Source organism: Engystomops pustulosus, chromosome 3, assembly GCF_040894005.1.
Source record: "Engystomops pustulosus chromosome 3, aEngPut4.maternal, whole genome shotgun sequence".
Taxonomy (NCBI): domain Eukaryota; kingdom Metazoa; phylum Chordata; class Amphibia; order Anura; family Leptodactylidae; genus Engystomops; species Engystomops pustulosus.
The window spans coordinates 211,055,568-211,076,724 of NC_092413.1; the positions used below are offsets into that span (position 1 = coordinate 211,055,568).

Below are 21,157 nucleotides of genomic sequence, written 5' to 3' on the forward strand. Positions count from 1 at the left end.
TCTGCCTCTCCTCTCTGCTGCCCGGCTCATCCATCTGTCTCCTTGCTCCTCCTCTTCCTCTCCTCTCTGCTGCCCGGCTCATGCCTCTGTCTCCTGGCTTCTCCTCTGCCTTTCCTCTCTGCTGCCTGGCTCATCCATCTGTCTCCTGGCTTCTCCTCTGCCTCTCCTCTCTGCTGCCCGGCTCATCCCTCTGTCTCCTGGCTTCTCCTCTGCCTCTCCTCTCTGCTGCCCGGCTCATCCCTCTGTCTCTTGGCTTCTCCTCGCTTCTCCTCTCTGCTGCCCGGCTCATCCCTCTGTCTCCTGGCTTCTCCTCGCTTCTACTCTCTGTTGCCCGGCTCATCCATCTGTCTGCTGTCTTCTCCTCTGCCTCTCCTCTCTGCTGCCTGGCTCATCCATCTGTCTCCTGGCTTCTCCTCTGCCTCTCCTCTCTGCTGCCCGGCTCATCCATCTGTCTCCTGGCTTCTCCTCTGCCTCTCCTCTCTGCTGCCCGGCTCATCCCTCTGTCTCCTGGCTTCTCCTCTGCCTCTCCTCTCTGCTGCCTGGCTCATCCCTCTGTCTCCTGACTTCGCCTCTGTCTCTCCTCTCTGCTGCCCGGCTCATCCATCTGTCTCCTGGCTTCTCCTCTGCCTCTCCTCTCTGCTGCCCGGCTCATCCCTCTGTCTCCTGGCTTCTCCTCTGCCTCTCCTCTCTGCTGCCCGGCTCATCCATCTGTCTCCTGGCTTCTCCTCTGCCTCTCCTCTCTGCTGCCCGGCTCATCCCTCTGTCTCCTGGCTTCTCCTCTGCCTCTCCTCTCTGCTGCCCGGCTCATCCCTCTGTCTCCTGGCTTCTCCTCTGCCTCTCCTCTCTGCTGCCCGGCTCATCCCTCTGTCTCCTCACTTCTCCTCTGCCTCTCCTCTCTGCTGCCGGCTCATCCATCTGTCTCCTGGCTTCTCCTCTGCCTCTCCTCTCTGCTGCCCGGCTCATCCCTCTGTCTCCTGGCTTCTCCTCTGCCTCTCCTCTCTGCTGCCCGGCTCATCCCTCTGTCTCCTGGCTTCTCCTCTGCCTCTCCTCTCTGCTGCCCGGCTCATCCATCTGTCTCCTGGCTTCTCCTCTGCCTCTCCTCTCTGCTGCCCGGCTCATCCCTCTGTCTCCTGGATTCTCCTCTGCCTCTCCTCTCTGCTGCCCGGCTCATCCCTCTGTCTCCTCACTTCTCCTCTGCCTCTCCTCTCTGCTGCCCGGCTCATCCATCTGTCTCCCGACTTCTCCTCTGCCTCTCCTCTCTGCTGCCCGGCTCATCCCTCTGTCTCCTGGCTTCTCCTCTGCCTCTCCTCTCTGCTGCCCGGCTCATCCCTCTGTCTCCTGGCTTCTCCTCTGCCTCTCCTCTCTGCTGCCCGGCTCATCCCTCTGTCTCCTGGCTTCTCCTCTGCCTCTCCTCTCTGCTGCCCGGCTCATCCATCTGTCTCCCGACTTCTCCTCTGCCTCTCCTCTCTGCTGCCCGGCTCATCCCTCTGTCTCCTGGCTTCTCCTCTGCCTTTCCTCTCTGCTGCCCGGCTCATCCCTCTGTCTCCTGGCTTCTCCTCTGCCTCTCCTCTCTGCTGCCCGGCTCATCCCTCTGTCTCCTGGCTTCTCCTCTGCCTCTCCTCTCTGCTGCCCGGCTCATCCCTCTGTCTCCTGGCTTCTCCTCTGCCTCTCCTCTCTGCTGCCCGGCTCATCCCTCTGTCTCTTGGCTTCTCCTCGCTTCTCCTCTCTGCTGCCCGGCTCATCCCTCTGTCTCCTGGCTTCTCCTCGCTTCTACTCTCTGTTGCCCGGCTCATCCATCTGTCTGCTGTCTTCTCCTCTGCCTCTCCTCTCTGCTGCCTGGCTCATCCATCTGTCTCCTGGCTTCTCCTCTGCCTCTCCTCTCTGCTGCCCGGCTCATCCATCTGTCTCCTGGCTTCTCCTCTGCCTCTCCTCTCTGCTGCCCGGCTCATCCCTCTGTCTCCTGGCTTCTCCTCTGCCTCTCCTCTCTGCTGCCTGGCTCATCCCTCTGTCTCCTGACTTCGCCTCTGTCTCTCCTCTCTGCTGCCCGGCTCATCCATCTGTCTCCTGGCTTCTCCTCTGCCTCTCCTCTCTGCTGCCCGGCTCATCCATCTGTCTCCTGGCTTCTCCTCTGCCTCTCCTCTCTGCTGCCCGGCTCATCCCTCTGTCTCCTGGCTTCTCCTCTGCCTCTCCTCTCTGCTGCCCGGCTCATCCCTCTGTCTCCTGACTTCGCCTCTGTCTCTCCTCTCTGCTGCCCGGCTCATCCATCTGTCTCCTGGCTTCTCCTCTGCCTCTCCTCTCTGCTGCCCGGCTCATCCCTCTGTCTCCTGGCTTCTCCTCTGCCTCTCCTCTCTGCTGCCCGGCTCATCCCTCTGTCTCCTGGCTTCTCCTCTGCCTCTCCTCTCTGCTGCCCGGCTCATCCATCTGTCTCCTGGCTTCTCCTCTGCCTCTCCTCTCTGCTGCCCGGCTCATCCATCTGTCTCCTCGCTTCTCCTCTGCCTCTCCTCTCTGCTGCCTGGCTCATCCCTCTGTCTCCTGGCTTCTCCACTGTATCTCCTCTCTGCTGCCTGGCTCATCCCTCTGTCTCCTGGCTTCTCCTCTGCCTCTCCTTTCTGCTGCCCGGCTCACCCCTCTGTCTCCTGGCTTCTCCTCTGCCTCTCCTCTCTGCTGCCCGGCTCATCCCTCTGTCTCCTGGCTTCTCCTCTGCCTCTCTTCTCTGCTGCCCGGCTCATCCCTCTGTCTCCTGGCTTCTCCTCTGCCTCTCCTCTCTGCTGCCCGGCTCATCCCTCTGTCTCCTGGCTTCTCCTCTGCCTCTCCTCTCTGCTGCCCGGCTCATCCCTCTGTCTCCTGGCTTCTCCTCTGCCTCTCCTCTCTGCTGCCCGGCTCATCCATCTGTCTCCTGGCTTCTCCTCTGCCTCTCCTCTCTGCTGCCCGGCTCATCCATCTGTCTCCTGGCTTCTCTCTGCCAGTCTCTCCACTGGTTACACATTGTATAGCCAATTCAATTTACAAATACTAACCATGACCTACAAAAGCCGTCCCCACCCTGTCCCCTCCATATATCTCTGACCTCATCAGCCAATACTGTCCTACATGCAATCTCCGCTCCTCACAGGACCTTCAGCTTCACTCTATTACCATCCTCTCTTCTCACAATCGCGTCCAGGACTTCTCCCGTGCTCCCTCCATCCTCTGGAACTCTCTACCAAAACGTGTCAGACTGTCCCCCACCTTCTAATCATTCAAACGTAACCTGAAAACCCTCCTGTTCAGGATCTACATCACACAATAACTGCTCTGCTCCCTCACCTCATGTCTCCATCCTCCCATATAGATTGTCCTCAGGGGCAGCGTCTCCTGATCTCTGTAGTTGTTTTTTGGTACTTGCATTTGCTCTTGTCTTAAAGGGGTATTCCAGGCATAATTCATATACAAATGGTTCCTTAGAATATAAGCTTATATGAAATGAGATGTTATTTAAAATTTTGCTCCCGTTAGCAGAAAATTTTGATGACATAGACTGTAATGAAGAATTAAAATGCTCCTGGTCCTGTTAGAAAACCTGTTAGATAATCACTGGGAGCAGAGCATAAGAGGGAGGAGGAGTTACTGAGAACTAAAGGATCATGGGACTTGTAGTTTCCAGTGTCAGCCATCTTGGTGATAACTTTAGAGAGGCCATAAAATTTTGTGAATCATAAAATCAAACCATTAAAGCTCCATTTTGTGACTAATGACATTAAGTTTTGCAACATTCATTTATTTATAGCATTATGGGTTTTTGTATCAGACGTTCATATTTCCGGAATACCCCTCTAATGTAAAGTATGTGACCCCCTTACTAATTGTACAGCCCCATGGAAGTAATGCTGCTCTATAAATAATAATAATAATAATAAAATGAGTGAGGACATATCATTGAGAGAACCTTTTCCTTCTCTGATTTGGACTTCAGAAACTGGATCCAAAAAACTGAACGTGTGAACACACCCTCAGAGTTATACAAACAATCAAGACCATCCGAAGTATATTTGAAAAATATTAATTTATATTCTTCAAATGTAGTGGAATATCAATACAATAGTACATCAAAGTAATTGTCCATTGTTTAAAGGGGTATTCCGGGAATATGAACGTCAAGTCTATATAGAAAAGCAGAAAAGGAGGAGCATACAAAGCATCCTGCTTCCTGGGACAGGTGGACAGGTATATAGAAGGGGATTGTGTCGCAGCGGCACCGGCTTTCATGCGACAGAAATCGGGGGGGTGTGCCGTCGGACGATCTGACTGATTCGGACTGAGCACGGAATACACTTACAACCAATGCACTTACATGCACCAGGAAGAAGAAGGTGAACTCTGTCGGACCTGAACGGGGAAGTGACACATGCAGGATATTGGGCGCACGATCTTAGTGAATCGCAGCACAGGGCATTATACACGGACAACGCACTTTCGGGAACTCCTCCAGACGGGTAAGTAAATGTGGCCCTTTGTGTCTCGCCTCTCTGAAATGCCTTGCTACTCCTGTTTATTGTTTAACCCTTTTAATGTCTTCAGTTTTTTAAACATCTTCATCCGTTTAATACCTGAGCTTGATACTTTGTTTCCTCGTGGGTTAAATGAATAGTGTAATTTTAATTTATTTTTGTAGTATTTATAATTAGGATAGATGTCTATTTTCTGTAGACTATTTGTATAATGTTTCTGCAACATCCCCCACATAGTCTTTTCTTGGGGCCTGGAGGCAGCTGGGGCCCAGAATACCAGAGTGACTGGCGGTTGCGGCCTAGGCACACTAGTGTCACGGTGCTTGGTATGGGGACCGGAGGGCTGACCTACAGCCTGGTGGGTCTCCAGCAGGTGGTGTGTGCAAGAAATATGGAGGGAGAGGCTGATGTATTGGCTATCCCTTGGGCAACCCCTGAGTGTTTGTAAGATAGGTCTCTGGGTGATGGATGGGGAAGCCCGTGGTGGTTACAGCCGTATCCAGCGACCAGACAGAGACAACGTTGTGCAAATCAACTCACGGTTCTTTATTGAACAACATGTAGCAGGCAACGGGCCTAAACGATCAACAGCAGATTCTGGTACTGGAGTGGTCATGGAGAGGGGTCCTCAGGAATAGTGCACCAGTCTGGTAGTAGATGCAGGCTGGAAGAATTTGGATGCAGCTGTGTCCAAACTGTGGAAGCTGCAGCTCTGGATTTGAGTCTCCTGACCCTGGCCCTGGGATTAAGTTAAGTGTCAGCACTGAATGTGTACTGAACACTGACTCTCTTCACTCAGTCCTTGTGGTCTGAACTGCTGGCAGATTCTAAAGAGCAGGCTCCTGAGAAGAAGCATGAGGTCCAAGAGCCTGTATCTATTGCCTGTAAGGCAGGAGCAACAGCTGCCATTACCTGAGATCTCCCTGCATTATACCTTAGGTGAGTTGATCACACTCACTATATGGATCCTGACAGGTAGAGGGTGCTATTCGCAACTACTCCCTTGCCTATACGTTGGCAGGGGTGTTGCATTTCTAACATTGTTTTTAAATGATATATATGCTAAGGAGGGGCATAAAACTGATCAGATTACTCAAGGAGGAGTTACCTCCGAAACGTCACAGCACAGTTAGTACGTTCATGGTCTCGGAGAAGCCGGGAGAGCAGTGTGAACTTTAAACAATGGACAATTACTTTCCAGGAAAAAGAAGACTGGTGATACATGGTGAATATTTTGCAAAAATACTTTGGATAGTCTTGTTTGTTTGCATAATACTAAGTTGTTATTGAAGAGTGTGAGTCTTCAAGTATAGAGCTCTGTTCACACTTCCGCTTAAAAAGAGCTACAGAGCCAAGAAAGAGCCAGCTAGAAGCTAATAGTCAGTAGATGGGCTAGAAATTAAGAGTCCACCGGTAGAATGCGGGGGTCACTGGGTTACATCTTGTATTATACTCCAGAGCTGCGCTCACTATTCTTTATGCTTCAGAGCTGAAATCTATACTATGTAATATTGTAACAACGTTTATCAACTTTCTATCACCAGTAAATTTTCAGATCCTTTAAAGGGATCATAAACAACTATCCTATGCTTACCAATGAAGGGGTGATTGTCTTAGCAGTCAGTCCCCCAATCTGTACATCCCTTTAAGCTTGAAAAAGCTGCACTGCATTAATATCACCCATAAAGGTGATCATGGCCTGTTCATTTGAGTGCCAAATTAAAAGGGTATTCCCATTCACTCTTCCATATTTTCTTCCAGTTGTGACTGGTAATTATTGTGTATTGATGGGAAACCCCCCTATAAACATTCCCAGCCAATGCAGAAGTGATATGAATTAACAATTTTGTTCTGTTGTTCATTGAATTTAACATTTGGGGAAATTTAGATTTATGAACCCCCCACCCCCAAATTATCTGAATATTCACACAGGAGATCTGACCACATTCAATGCATACAGTTTAGCAAGGGTTAAGTCATTCTGTCTACGTTTACTTGTCGCTAACGATCATCAGCCAATGGAATTGTAGGTGACGCAATCCCCCAGTGAGGAAAAACTATTGAAACAGATGACTTTTACGATGACGCAAAGGGCCAAGATCACACCCATGACAATGCTGATGATTTGCAGGACCTGGAGGTACCTCTGGTCGGCCAGCAGGGACTTGGTACTGGACAGGGTGCCGTTGTTGGGTTCGGGTTGTAAGCCGAGGATCGTGCACATCATGGGGTAGATGTCTACGCTGTTTATGGTGTCGATCTTGCTCTTCTTGATGAAGGCCGGTCCATGCGCTGCCAGGAAGGGGTGCATGCTGCGCAGGCTGTTGTTATAGCCGTGGTTCCCCACTGCAAAATATAAGACGATTTTCAGGATTGTGCCCTATACCCTCTTCCTGTCCAAATGCGTTTTTGTATTATTTATGCCTTTATATATCATTTAGTGTATTTTATTTTATCATATTTTTCACACTATATTACCTACTTTTAGCAAGAAAAAAACTGCATTTTATAAACTAAAGTCTGGAGGATGTGACCGCTGTCCTGGGGATCGGGTGAAGCGCTGACAAAGTATTTCACCTGATCTCTGAGAGAGCAATGTGTAAGTGAATCAACTCAGCACAGCTGTGTGTGAGTGAACGTAGATGTGCTGTGTGTGAGTGAATGGACATAGCAGAGCTGTGTGTGAGAGAACGTAGATGAGCTGTGTGTGAGTGAATGGACATAGCAGAGCTGTGTGTGAGTAAATGGACATAGCAGAGCTGTGTGTGTTAGTGAATGGACACAGCAGAGTTGTTTGTGTGGGTGAACGTAGATGTGCTGTGGGTGAGTGAACGTAGATAAACTGTGTAAGTGAATGGACACGGCAGAGATGTGAGATCACCAAAAATACATTACATGTTATAGGGGAGGACTCATTCTGCGCTATGGTCCAGCCCTCGTCAGCCACCAGGATTATGGGCTGGATGCGGCTGTTGTGCTTGTAGTGGTAGTCATCCGGGATGTCTTCTTTCAGGTAGACCTTCATGTGATCGCTGCATTTTTTCAGCAGGTTGTAAACCAGGTTTTTATCTGGGAGTCAGAGACAAAATATTAGCGGACTTGTACTGATACAGATGTAGCAGAGCTGATTTCCCGACGCATATGGAGCATCGATTTGTCAAAACTCTGTGCAGCGATGCGTAATCTGTGTGCGCTATTATTATTATTATTATAACATCCCCCACCAGGGTCTAGCTTTGCTTCGGTGGCTGTAGACAGCCGGGGCCCAGGATACCGGAGTGACTTGCTTATGGGGCTTTGGGTACCCTATGGTTAGGGTGCTTGGTATGGGGACCGGAAGATGGGCCTACAGACTGGCAGGTCTCCAGCAGGTGGAGCGGTGCTAGACAGCTCATGGCAGCAATATTACACAGTCTGTCTTGCAAAGTCCAATCACACTTGGGCCTTAACCCGTATGGCAGCAGGGTTAGGCAGTACAGTTAAATAAAACAACAGTTCACAAGTGCCAGCATAAGGCAAAGAAGTAGATATTCCTGTTCGTGATGCCACTTATAACACCCCCCACGGGGCCTAGCCTTTCTTCAAGGGCTGTAGACACCTGGGGCCCAGAATAGAATACCTAAGTGGCTGGCTAGTGCGGCCTTGAGCAGGCTGTGGTCACGGTGCTTGGTATGGGGACCGGAGGACTGTCCTACAGCCAGGCAGGTCTCCGGCAGGTGGAGAGAGAGGCTGATGCAACGGTTTCTCCCTGGAGCATCCCCCGAGTTGTATATTGGATCCCTTCGTAATGGAGAATTGGGAAACCTGTGATGGTGAAGCAGCCTGATCCAAGGATTACACAGAGGCCGATGTATGAATCAACTAACAGTTCTTTATTCAAATTCAAACGGCAGGCAACGGCCAAACATCAGCAGTGGATTCAGCAGGCTGGAACGCTGGTAGGAGATAGCTGGTCTGCAGGAAGGGTTGCTCACAGCCGGATAATAACTTCAGGCTGGACTGGTAGATGGAGCCCAGTCTGGACAGTGGACCTCTGCTCTGGGGCTTAGTCTCCTGACTTGCCCAGGGTGTCCGGCAGTGGTCTGAGACACATCTGCTTCCTGGTATTAAGACACTGGGGCACATTTACTAAGGGCTCTACGGGCGCATTTCCATCGGGTTTCCCGAATTTTTCCATTGTGCGCCAAATTGCGACGGGATTTTGGCGCACACGATCGGATTTCAGCGGAAATGGGGGGCGTGACCATCGGACAAAATTCGGAAAAATTGCGGAATTTTAAAAACAAAATGTGTCGCAAGATCAAGCACTCACATGCATCGGGAAGATGGTGAACTCCAGCGGATCTCGGTGCAGCAGCGACACCTGCAGGAACTCGGACGCATGATCTTAGTGAATCCAGGCAGAACCCGAATCCTCGTCAGACAGCGCACCGCAGGATTGGGACTGGACCGGGTAAGTAAATGAGCCTCACTGGCTTCTGCAGCCCAGACTTGTGCTGCTCTCCCTCTTCTTACTGGAACTTACTAGAACTTTGAACCATGAGGTCTGACTCTGCCCTCACTGACTGACCCAGTCTGACTATGTGCCCCCACCCACTAGGGCAGTGATGGCGAACCTTTTAGTGGCTGAGTGCCCAAACTGCAACCCACAACCCCCCTTATTAATCGCATGGTGCCAACCAAAAGTTAAAGCAGTAACTTATTGCTCCCTGTTCTTTAACAGCTTTCAATCTTATTGGCCTCCTGAGGACAGCAACATAGTAGAAAGATGGAAAATTTGCATCATTTTAGCTTCTTTCCAGTGTCCCTCTGTACACAGAAAATCGTGGGGCCGGCAGGAGGTCCTCCAAAGATAATTCGGCCCTGTCTACTCATTCTCCCTCTTCCTACAGTCCCAAGTAGCGAAGTAAGTATCCAAATATGACTTAGAACTTCAGGAAGTGTCCTGTCTGGTGTGCTGGGGTGATGGCCCGGGTGCCCACAGAAAGGGCTCTGAGTGCCGCCTCTGGCACCCGTGCCATAGGTTGGCAACCACTGCACTAGGGATTTTATACTCAGGTGGCAGCACCCTCCAATCAGCTCCCAGCTTGATTTACAATGGCACATAGGATATCATTGGTTAATAACATTTTACATGTTAACTCTTGCCTTACCAGGCAGTGACTTACAGCTGCAATTACAAAGTTTACCAGGGCAGTGGCTTCTGAGTGAGTTGTGCAGGCTTACCTGATAGCTTCTGACAAGGAGAGGGCACTATTTGCAACAACCACCTTGCCTATGGATTGGCAGGGGTGTTGCACATACCTCCTGCCAGGCAGGACAGTGCCCAAAAATCAAGACTGTCCTGCTGGATCTGGTAAGTTGGGTAGTGTTCCTAAGCTGATGTCACAGCCAGGAAGTGCCCACCCACTTCATGAGAACCTGATGAGGATTTTACAACTAGGGCTGATAGATGTACAAGGATGGATCACAGGGTAGAAGTCTGGACAACAATCAATTTATTACCTTAAAAAATTATATCTTTAAAAAAATATCAAACCGTAATTATACACAGGAGATTATATGGTTCAATTTCTCCCCGGCCACCTCTCCAATATCTAAATTTGAAATAATATGCTTTCATCATCAATTATACAATAAAGTCAAAGTCACAGTGGGGCTCATTAACTAAGGGTCTCGTCGGAAGCATTTTTGCCAAGGATTCTCGACAATTTCCGTTTTGTGACAAATTGCCCAGGGATTTAACATTTAAAAATGTGTTGCATGTCACACTTACAAGTACCGGGAAGAAGCAGATGAACTCCGGCAGACCTCGACGGAGAAGCGACGGATGCAGGAACTCTGGCGCACGAGCTTAGTGAATCGTGCTGGACCTGAATCCTTGTCGGACAACGCACCGCGGGATTACAACAAGACCGGGTAAGTAAATCTACCCCAGTATTGTAACAATAACTATCACCACATACCTTCAAGGGGCAATATTGCTGCAACCGGAGTAATGTCCACTAGTGTGTACGTCCCCCGACCAATGCACTTATCCAAGATGATGACTCTATCGGGCGAGCACTGGGTCATCCCATGGTCACTGGTGATTATCACATTGACTGTGTCCCACAGCTTGAACTTTTTAAGCTGGGCCAACAAGTACCCTACTTTCTTGTCTATGACGCCCAAGACTTGAGACATCTTTAATTTGTTTTCCGGTCCAAATAGATGTCCGCTCTTATCAGGTTCTTCAAAGTACAATGTTGCAAAATTAATGGGGTTGCCCGCCCTGGTGAACCATGCGGTGATGTGATCTACTCGTTCTTCAAAGGATAATGAGGAATTATAGCGTAAAGAGTCTTTGAGGGTGAGGTTCTGGATAGTCACGTCAGCCCCCGGCCACATGGCAGCGCCACTCCTCCGTCCGGCACGTTGGTTGGTCACCCAGATAGGAGTGGCTTCATTCCACCACCCTGGGTCATTAGTAGACTTATCATCATCTAGTCTGAAGACCTTGTTGTTGGATTTATCATACATAGAGTTGGCTACAATCCCGTGGCTCTCGGCATACAGTCCAGTCACTATGGAATAATGATTCGGGAAGGTCTTTGTGATGAAGACATTCTTGACTTCTCTTACCAGGACGCCATCATCAATGAGTTCTTGGAGGTTGGGGAAGGAATAGTTCAACAAATAGTCTGCTCTGAATCCATCAAAGGACACAAGAATTAACCGGGGTACAGAACTACTACCAGAGTCCACGGAGCTCACTATGGCTGCATGGACCAGGGCCACCACCAACATGTACATCCTGAATGTTCTTCTAGGGATATTTATCTGGAAAAAAAGTGTTTGAGGGTTTTAAAACTTCAAGAATCTAGAATAGAAATTAAACAGATAACCTACACATTCTAGATGACAAGCTCACAAATTTCATAGGCATTCTCAATACACAACTTAGACTCACTTCACATTTATTTTAGGAAGCCATCACTATACAATCTTTATACCTAGTTCATACTCATTAACTATATATTCTATACTTAGCTTGCCCTTTCCATACTCATTCCAGATACTCATCTCATTCACATGTTCTAGATGTCATCCTCACGTAGATAAATGTATTCTAGATCCCAGTTCACACATCGATTCTAGACGCCCAACTTAATTATCACCAACTCATTGTAAATATTAAGTTAACACTTTAAACATTTATTCCGACACTTTGTTCGAAACAATATACTCTAGATGCTCAAATCACAGTCATCACACTTATTGTAGATGCTAAACTAACGCGTTACACACTCATTGTAGTGTGTCACATGTAACAGCTATAACATGTCAGGGCAGTGTTAGGGCATGCTGGGAGTTGTAGTATATCACAGATGGTTGTAGGTCAAGGTTGTACAGAATGACATATGATGTGATAAGAAAACTCTACAAACATCTTCACAGTGAGAGCGTAAAACGCGTTTTCCAAAAGATAGAAGTTTAGTAACAATGTGCTGGTGTAAGATTACCAACCAGTCACGCTGCTCCACAAACCTATGAAGACTGGAAAATCCAGTTGATCCACTAATCCAAAGGAGAAAACAGAGATTGTATTTTCAGAAGTCCGTTTATACTTGGAACTACCTGCTACCACGGGAGAGAACTGGGAGAAGGCGGCCGCACTCAGCTTCATGTTCAATTATGACATGAACTCATTAACCTGTAGGACCAACACATTAAGTGCGCCCCAACTCGAATCAAGAAGAAGAACTATATGGCCGAAAATATAACTACACTCTTATCAAGTGGATAAGAAATCTCAGCAGGAGAACAGTCCATTGGGTTCAAACAGGTCCACCAACCCGAGGCTCTCAAGTGTTGGCTGGCGTGGAGACATGAAGTTATGTCTCACTATCTAACAATGTGATGGACAAGCCTAGGATTGGTGGACACTTGCTGACTACAGTTTACCATATTCTCATCAACCAATCACACAGGAGGACTAAATGCCTGAAAATATAAAGCCACCCCATATAGTGGATGGGTGTCAGACCTCCTTATCCCATGGAAGTAGTATCATATCAGAACATCAACAGCAAAGCTGGGTCCGGCAAATACTCGAGGGAGTGTGGCGATACCGTACTCCCATCAGTCAATCACATGGAATAACATGAGGACTGCTCTCCAGGGCTTGACATTTACGTTGAATGAGGACAAATCCTAAAAATTAGGCTCTCAGATATCCCAGAAGAGGAGAATGGATCAAGACAAGAACTGACAGATCCTTTGTAGAGGAGAAGTCTATGATGTGCCACTAAATATGTGGTGCAAACTGATACCATGCACTGGCCCATACAGGTGGTGCCAACTGGAAGAAAGCAGACCCATACATAAAGTGCCTACTGGGAAAAAGCAGAACCAAACATAAAGCGAATAGTGGGACAAAGCAGAACCATACGTGAAGTGCCTACAGAACCTACAGAACCATTGATAAAAAGCTTAAGGGGACAAAACAGAATCCTACATAAAACAACTACTGGTACAAGCCAGGACCATAACTGGAGAGCCTACTGGGACTAAGTAAAAGAATATATGAAGTTCCTACTAGGACAAACCAGAACTGTACATTAAGTGCCTGTTGGGACTAACAAGAACCGTACATGAAGTGCCTACTGGGACTAACCGGACACATAGGGACAAACCAGAACCGTACATGAAGTGCCTACTGGGACAGAGCCGTGCATAACCATTCAGCCCTTTTACATGTGACTCCTGTCCCCTCACTTCCCTGTAGCTGACTCCAGGATCACATGATAAGGTGAGATAGAGGGGTACATAATAATAGTAATACTAATCTTATATATATATAATGTAATATTCCATAGCGCTTTACAATTTCTGGGGAACAAAAAAAATAAGACATTACGGAGTAGTAACAGTCATATGAGACAATAGGCACACGATCACATATATACGTTAGGGAACCTGCGCCAGCTCATATAGCAGTGATGGCAAACCTTTTAGAGACCGAGTGCCCAAATTACAACAAAGGCCCGCTTATTTATCGCAAAGTGCCAACACAGAAATTCTATTTGTGATTTATACTCCCTTCTCCGTCACAGTTTTCATTGATACCAGCTCCTGAGGACACCAATAAAGCAGAAAATAGTCCCAGGTATAGCTGTCACTTTAAAATAGCTCTGTGCACAGCAAGTCCTGGGCTGTCTGGGTCTGCAGGAAGATACCGGGAGTCCTCTCTGGTGATGGCCTGAGTGCCCACAGAAAGGGCTCTGAGTGCCACCTCTGGCACCAGTGCCATAGGTTAGCCATCACTGTCATATAGTGTTACCATACAGCAGCCTCTATAGTGTTATAGTATATGGAAGTCTCTATAGTGATCTCATGTAGGAGTCCCACTAGTGTTCTTGTGTGGGGGCCCCTATATAATTGTAATGTAAGGGCTACTATAGTGTTCCTATAGGATTCATGTGGAGGGCTCTTGTAGCATATAGGGGCAGATTTATCAAGCTGTCTGAAAGTCAGAATATTTCTAGTTGCCCATGGCAACCAATCACAGCTCAGCTTTCATTTTACCAATGCTCATGAATATTTCATAGGGGAGCTGTGATTGGTTGCCATGGGCAACTAGAAATATTCTGACTTTCAGACAGCTTGATAAATCTGCCCCATAGTGTATTGCCCCTATAGTGTTCCTGTGCGGGGGACACTATAGATTCTGTGTTCATCTGTTCATGTGCGGTAAATTCAAACTTAGTGAAATGCAATCATTGTCTACAAAAGTACAAAACTTCAGCCGATATAGATGAGAGGAAGCTGCTTATAACACATGAAACTGACCTGTAACAACAATAACAAACACAACTCACTATACATTATACGCCCACTATACATCATACGCCCACTATACATCATACACTCACTATACATCATACACTCACTATACATCATACACTCACTATACATCATACACCCACTATACATCATACACCCACTATACATCATACACTCACTATACATTATACGCCCACTATACATCATACACCCACTATACATTATACGCCCACTATACATCATACACCCACTATACATCATACACCCACTATACATTATACGCCCACTATACATCATACACCCACTATACATCATACACTCACTATACATCATACACCCACTATACATTATACGCCCACTATACATCATACACCCACTATACATCATACACTCACTATACATCATACACTCACTATACATTATACGCCCACTATACATCATACACCCACTATACATTATACGCCCACTATACATCATACGCCCACTATACATCATACGCCCACTATACATCATACAACTACTATACATCATACACCCACTATACATCATACACTCACTATACATCATACACCCACTATACATCATACACCCACTATGCATCATACACTCACTATGCATCATACACACACTATACATCATACACCTACTATACATCATACACCTACTATACATCATACACCCACTAGACATCATACACCCACTAGACATCATACACCTACTATACATCATACACCCACTATACATCATACACCCACTAGACATCATACACCCACTATACAACATACACCCACTATACATCATACACCTACTATACATCATACACCTACTATACATCATACACCCACTATACATCATACACCTACTATACATCATACACCTACTATACATCATACACCCACTAGACATCATACACCCACTATACATCATACACCCACTATACATCATACACCTACTACACATCACACACCTACTACACATCATACACCCACTATACATCATACACCCACTACACATCATACACCTACTATACATCATACACCCACTATACATCATACACCCACTATACATCATACACCCACTATGCATCATACACTCACTATACATCATACACACACTATACATCATACACACACTATACATCATACACCCACTACACATCATACACCCACTATACATCATGCACCCACTAGACATCATACACCCACTATACATCATACACCTACTATACAACATACACCCACTATACATCATACGCCTACTATACATCATACACCTACTATACATCATACACCCACTATACATCATACACTCACTATACATCATACACTCACTATACATCATACACTCACTATACATCATACACCCACTATACATCATACACCCACTATACATCATACACTCACTATACATTATACGCCCACTATACATCATACACCCACTATACATTATACGCCCACTATACATCATACACCCACTATACATCATACACTCACTATACATCATACACCCACTATACATTATACGCCCACTATACATCATACACCCACTATACATCATACACTCACTATACATCATACACCCACTATACATTATACGCCCACTATACATCATACACCCACTATACATCATACACTCACTATACATCATACACTCACTATACATTATACGCCCACTATACATCATACACCCACTATACATTATACGCCCACTATACATCATACACCCACTATACATCATACACCCACTATACATCATACAACTACTATACATCATACACCCACTATACATCATACACCCACTATACATCATACAACTACTATACATCATACACCCACTATACATCATACACTCACTATACATCATACACCCACTATACATCATACACCCACTATGCATCATACACTCACTATGCATCATACACACACTATACATCATACAACTACTATACATCATACACCTACTATACATCATACACCCACTAGACATCATACACCCACTAGACATCATACACCCACTATACATCATACACCCACTATACATCATACACCCACTAGACATCATACACCCACTATACAACATACACCCACTATACATCATACACCTACTATACATCATACACCTACTATACATCATACACCCACTATACATCATACACCTACTATACATCATACACCTACTATACATCATACACCCACTAGACATCATACACCCACTATACATCATACACCCACTATACATCATACACCCACTATACATCATACACCTACTACACATCACACACCTACTACACATCATACACCCACTATACATCATACACCCACTACACATCATACACCTACTATACATCATACACCCACTATACATCATACACCCACTATACATCATACACCCACTATGCATCATACACTCACTATACATCATACACACACTATACATCATACACCCACTACACATCATACACCCACTATACATCATGCACCCACTAGACATCATACACCCACTATACATCATACACCTACTATACAACATACACCCACTATACATCATACACCTACTATACATCATACACCTACTATACATCATACACCCACTATACATCATACACCTACTATACATCATACACCTACTATACATCATACACCCACTAGACATCATACACCTACTACACATCACACACCTACTACACATCATACACCCACTATACATCATACACCTACTACACATCACACACCCACTACACATCATACACCCACTATACATCATACACCCACTACACATCATACACCTACTATACAGCATACACCCACTATACATCATACACCCACTATACATCATACACCTACTATACATCATACACTCACTATACATCATACACACACTATACATCATACACCCACTACACATCATACACCCACTATACATCATACACCCACTATACACCATACACCTACTACACATCATACACCCAGTATACATCATACACCCACTATACACCATACACCTACTACACATCATACACCCAGTATACATCATACACCCACTATACAACAAACACCCACTAGACATCATACACCCACTATACATCATACACCTACTATACATCATACACCCACTACACATCATACACCTACTATACATCATACACCCACTATACATCATACACCCACTACACATCACACACCTACTACACATCATACACCCACTATACATCATACACCTACTACACATCATACACCTACTATACATCATACACCCACTATACATCATACACCCACTATACATCATACACCCACTATGCATCATACACTCACTATACATCATACACACACTATACATCATACACCCACTACACATCACACACCTACTACACATCATACACCCACTATACATCATACACCTACTACACATCATACACCTACTATACATCATACACCCACTATACATCATACACCCACTATACATCATACACCCACTATGCATCATACACTCACTATACATCATACACACACTATACATCATACACCCACTACACATCATACACCCACTATACATCATGCACCCACTAGACATCATACACCCACTATACATCATACACCTACTATACAACATACACCCACTATACATCATACACCTACTATACATCATACACCTACTATACATCATACACCCACTATACATCATACACCCACTATACATCATACACCCACTAGACATCATACACCTACTACACATCACACACCTACTACACATCATACACCCACTATACATCACACACCTACTACACATCACACACCCACTACACATCATACACCCACTATACATCATACACCCACTACACATCATACACCTACTATACATCATACACCCACTATACATCATACACCCACTATACATCATACACCTACTATACATCATACACTCACTATACATCATACACACACTATACATCATACACCCACTACACATCATACACCCACTATACATCATACACCCACTATACACCATACACCTACTACACATCATACACCCAGTATACATCATACACCCACTATACAACAAACACCCACTAGACATCATACACCCACTATACATCATACACCTACTATACAACATACTCCCACTATACATCATACACCCACTACACATCATACACCCACAGCACATCATACACCCACTACACATCATACACCTACTACACATCATACACCCACTACACATCATACACCTACTATACATCATACACCCACTATACATCATACACCTACTATACATCATACACCCACTATACATCATACACCCACTATAAATCATACACCCACTACACATCATACACCTACTACACATCATACACCCACTATACATCATACACCTACTATACAACATACACCCACTATACATCATACACCTACTACACATCATACACCCACTATACATCATACACTCACTATACATCATACACACACTATACATTATACACCCACTACACATCATACACCCACTATACATCATACACCCACTATACACCATACACCTACTACACATCATACACCCAGTATACATCATACACCCACTATACAACATACACCCACTATACATCATACACCTACTACACATCATACACACACTAGACATCATACACCCACTATACATCATACACCTACTATACAACATACACCCACTATACATCATACACCCACAACACATCATACACCCACAGCACATCATACGCCCACTACACATCATACACCTACTACACATCATACACCGACTATACAGCATACACCCACTACACATCATACACCTACTATACATCATACACCCACTATACATCATACACCTACTATACATCATACACCCACTATACATCATACACCCACTATACATCATACACTCACTATACATTATACACCCACTATACATCATACACCTACTATACATTATACACCCACTATACATCATACACCCACTATAAATCATACACCCACTATAAATCATACATCTACTATACATCATACACCTACTACACGTCATACACCCACTACACGTCATACACCCACTATACGTCATACACCCACTACACGTCATAAACCCACTATACATCATACACCCACTACACATCATACACCCACTATACATCATACACCCACTATACATCATAAACCTACTACACATCAAACACCCACTATACATCAAACACCTACTATACCTCATACACCCACTATACGTCATACACCTACTATACATCATACACCCACTATACATCATACACCCACTATACATCATACACCCACTACACATCATACACCCACTACACATCATACACCCACTATACATCATACACCTACTATACATCATACACCCACTACACATCATACACCCACTATACATCATACACTCACTATACATCATACACCCACTATACACACATCGGGTTCATTTACTAAGGGTCCGATTCGCGTTTTCCCGACGTGCTACCCGAATATTTCCGATTTGCGCCGATTTCCCCTGAATTGCCCCAGGATTTTGGCGCACGCAATCGGATTGTGGCGCATCGCCGCCAGGCATCCACGCGACGGAAATTGGGGGGGCGTGGCCGAGCGAAAACCCGTCGGATTCGGAAAAACCGCCGCATTTAATAGAAGAAATGTGTCGCTTGGGACGCGCTTACCTTCACTTGGTCCGGCCTGGTGAACTCCAGTGCGTTCAGATGCTTTTCAGCCCAGCAGCGCCACCTGGTGGACGGCGGAGGAGCTACCTTGATGAATCCCGGCCAGACCCGAATCCACCGCAGAGAACGCGCCGCTGGATCGCGAACGGACCAGGTAAGTAAATCTGCTCCATCGCCCTCTACTCAGTACTGGCAGCCACCACGAGCTACATGTAATACACACTGATATATAATGTACTCACCGTATACTCACATCCACCGCCTGACCCCGGCTACACCAGTACCTACCGGCATCTACCTCACCAGGTGGGGCCTCACAGGCGGAGGCGGGAAGCATGTCAGAGACTCTCATCTAACCGGAGTAGTGAGATGGACAGGGGGTTGTGTTGTGCACATGAGTGACAGGAGATCATATTCTCATCACATGTGTCACCCACATAGTGCTCCAACTACTGTCTCACCACAGTCATAGAAGTCACTCTAATATTGCCCCCTACATACAAGAAAATAACTACTATAATACTACTCCCTACGTACCAGAATATAACTACTATAATACTGCCCCCTACATACAAGAATATAACTACTATAATACTGCCCCCTACATACAAGAATATAACTACTATAATACTGCCCCCTATGTACAAGAATATAACTACTATAATACTGCTCCCTACATACAAGAAAATAACTACTATAATACTGCCCCTATGTACAAGAATATAACTACTATAATACTGCCCCTATGTACAAGAATATAACTACTATAATACTGCCCCCTATGTACAAGAATAGAACTACTATAATACTGCCCCCTATGTACAAGAATATAACTACTATAATACTGCCCCCTATGTACAGGAATATAACTACTATAATACTGCCCCCTATGTACAAGAATATAACTACTATAATACTGCCCCCTATCTACAAGAATATAACTACGATAATACTGTCCCCTATGTACAGGAATATAACTACTATAATACTGCCCCCTATGTACAGGAATATAACTACTATAATACTGCCCCCTATGTACAAGAATATAACTACTATAATACTGCCCCCTATGTACAAGAATATAACTACTATAATACTGCCGACTATGTACAAGAATATAACTACTATAATACTGCCCCCTATGTACAAGAAAATAACTACTATAATACTGCCC

General features: G+C 45.5%; 1 protein-coding gene across 1 annotated transcript in view; it reads right to left on the reverse strand.

Annotated features, from left to right (window-relative positions):
• Nucleotides 1-6,169: 6,169 nt before the first annotated feature.
• Nucleotides 6,170-21,157, reverse strand: part of LOC140122640 (bis(5'-adenosyl)-triphosphatase enpp4-like) — a 60,626-nt gene continuing 45,638 nt past the window's right edge. Inside the window, exons 2-4 of the mRNA XM_072143725.1 lie at nucleotides 10,454-11,309; nucleotides 7,383-7,556; nucleotides 6,170-6,833 (exon numbers count right to left, since the gene is read on the reverse strand). Of these exons, the coding sequence (XP_071999826.1) occupies nucleotides 6,499-6,833; nucleotides 7,383-7,556; nucleotides 10,454-11,282 (1,338 nt within the window). The 5' untranslated portion in view covers nucleotides 11,283-11,309 and the 3' untranslated portion in view covers nucleotides 6,170-6,498. The remainder of the gene's footprint in view (nucleotides 6,834-7,382; nucleotides 7,557-10,453; nucleotides 11,310-21,157) is intronic.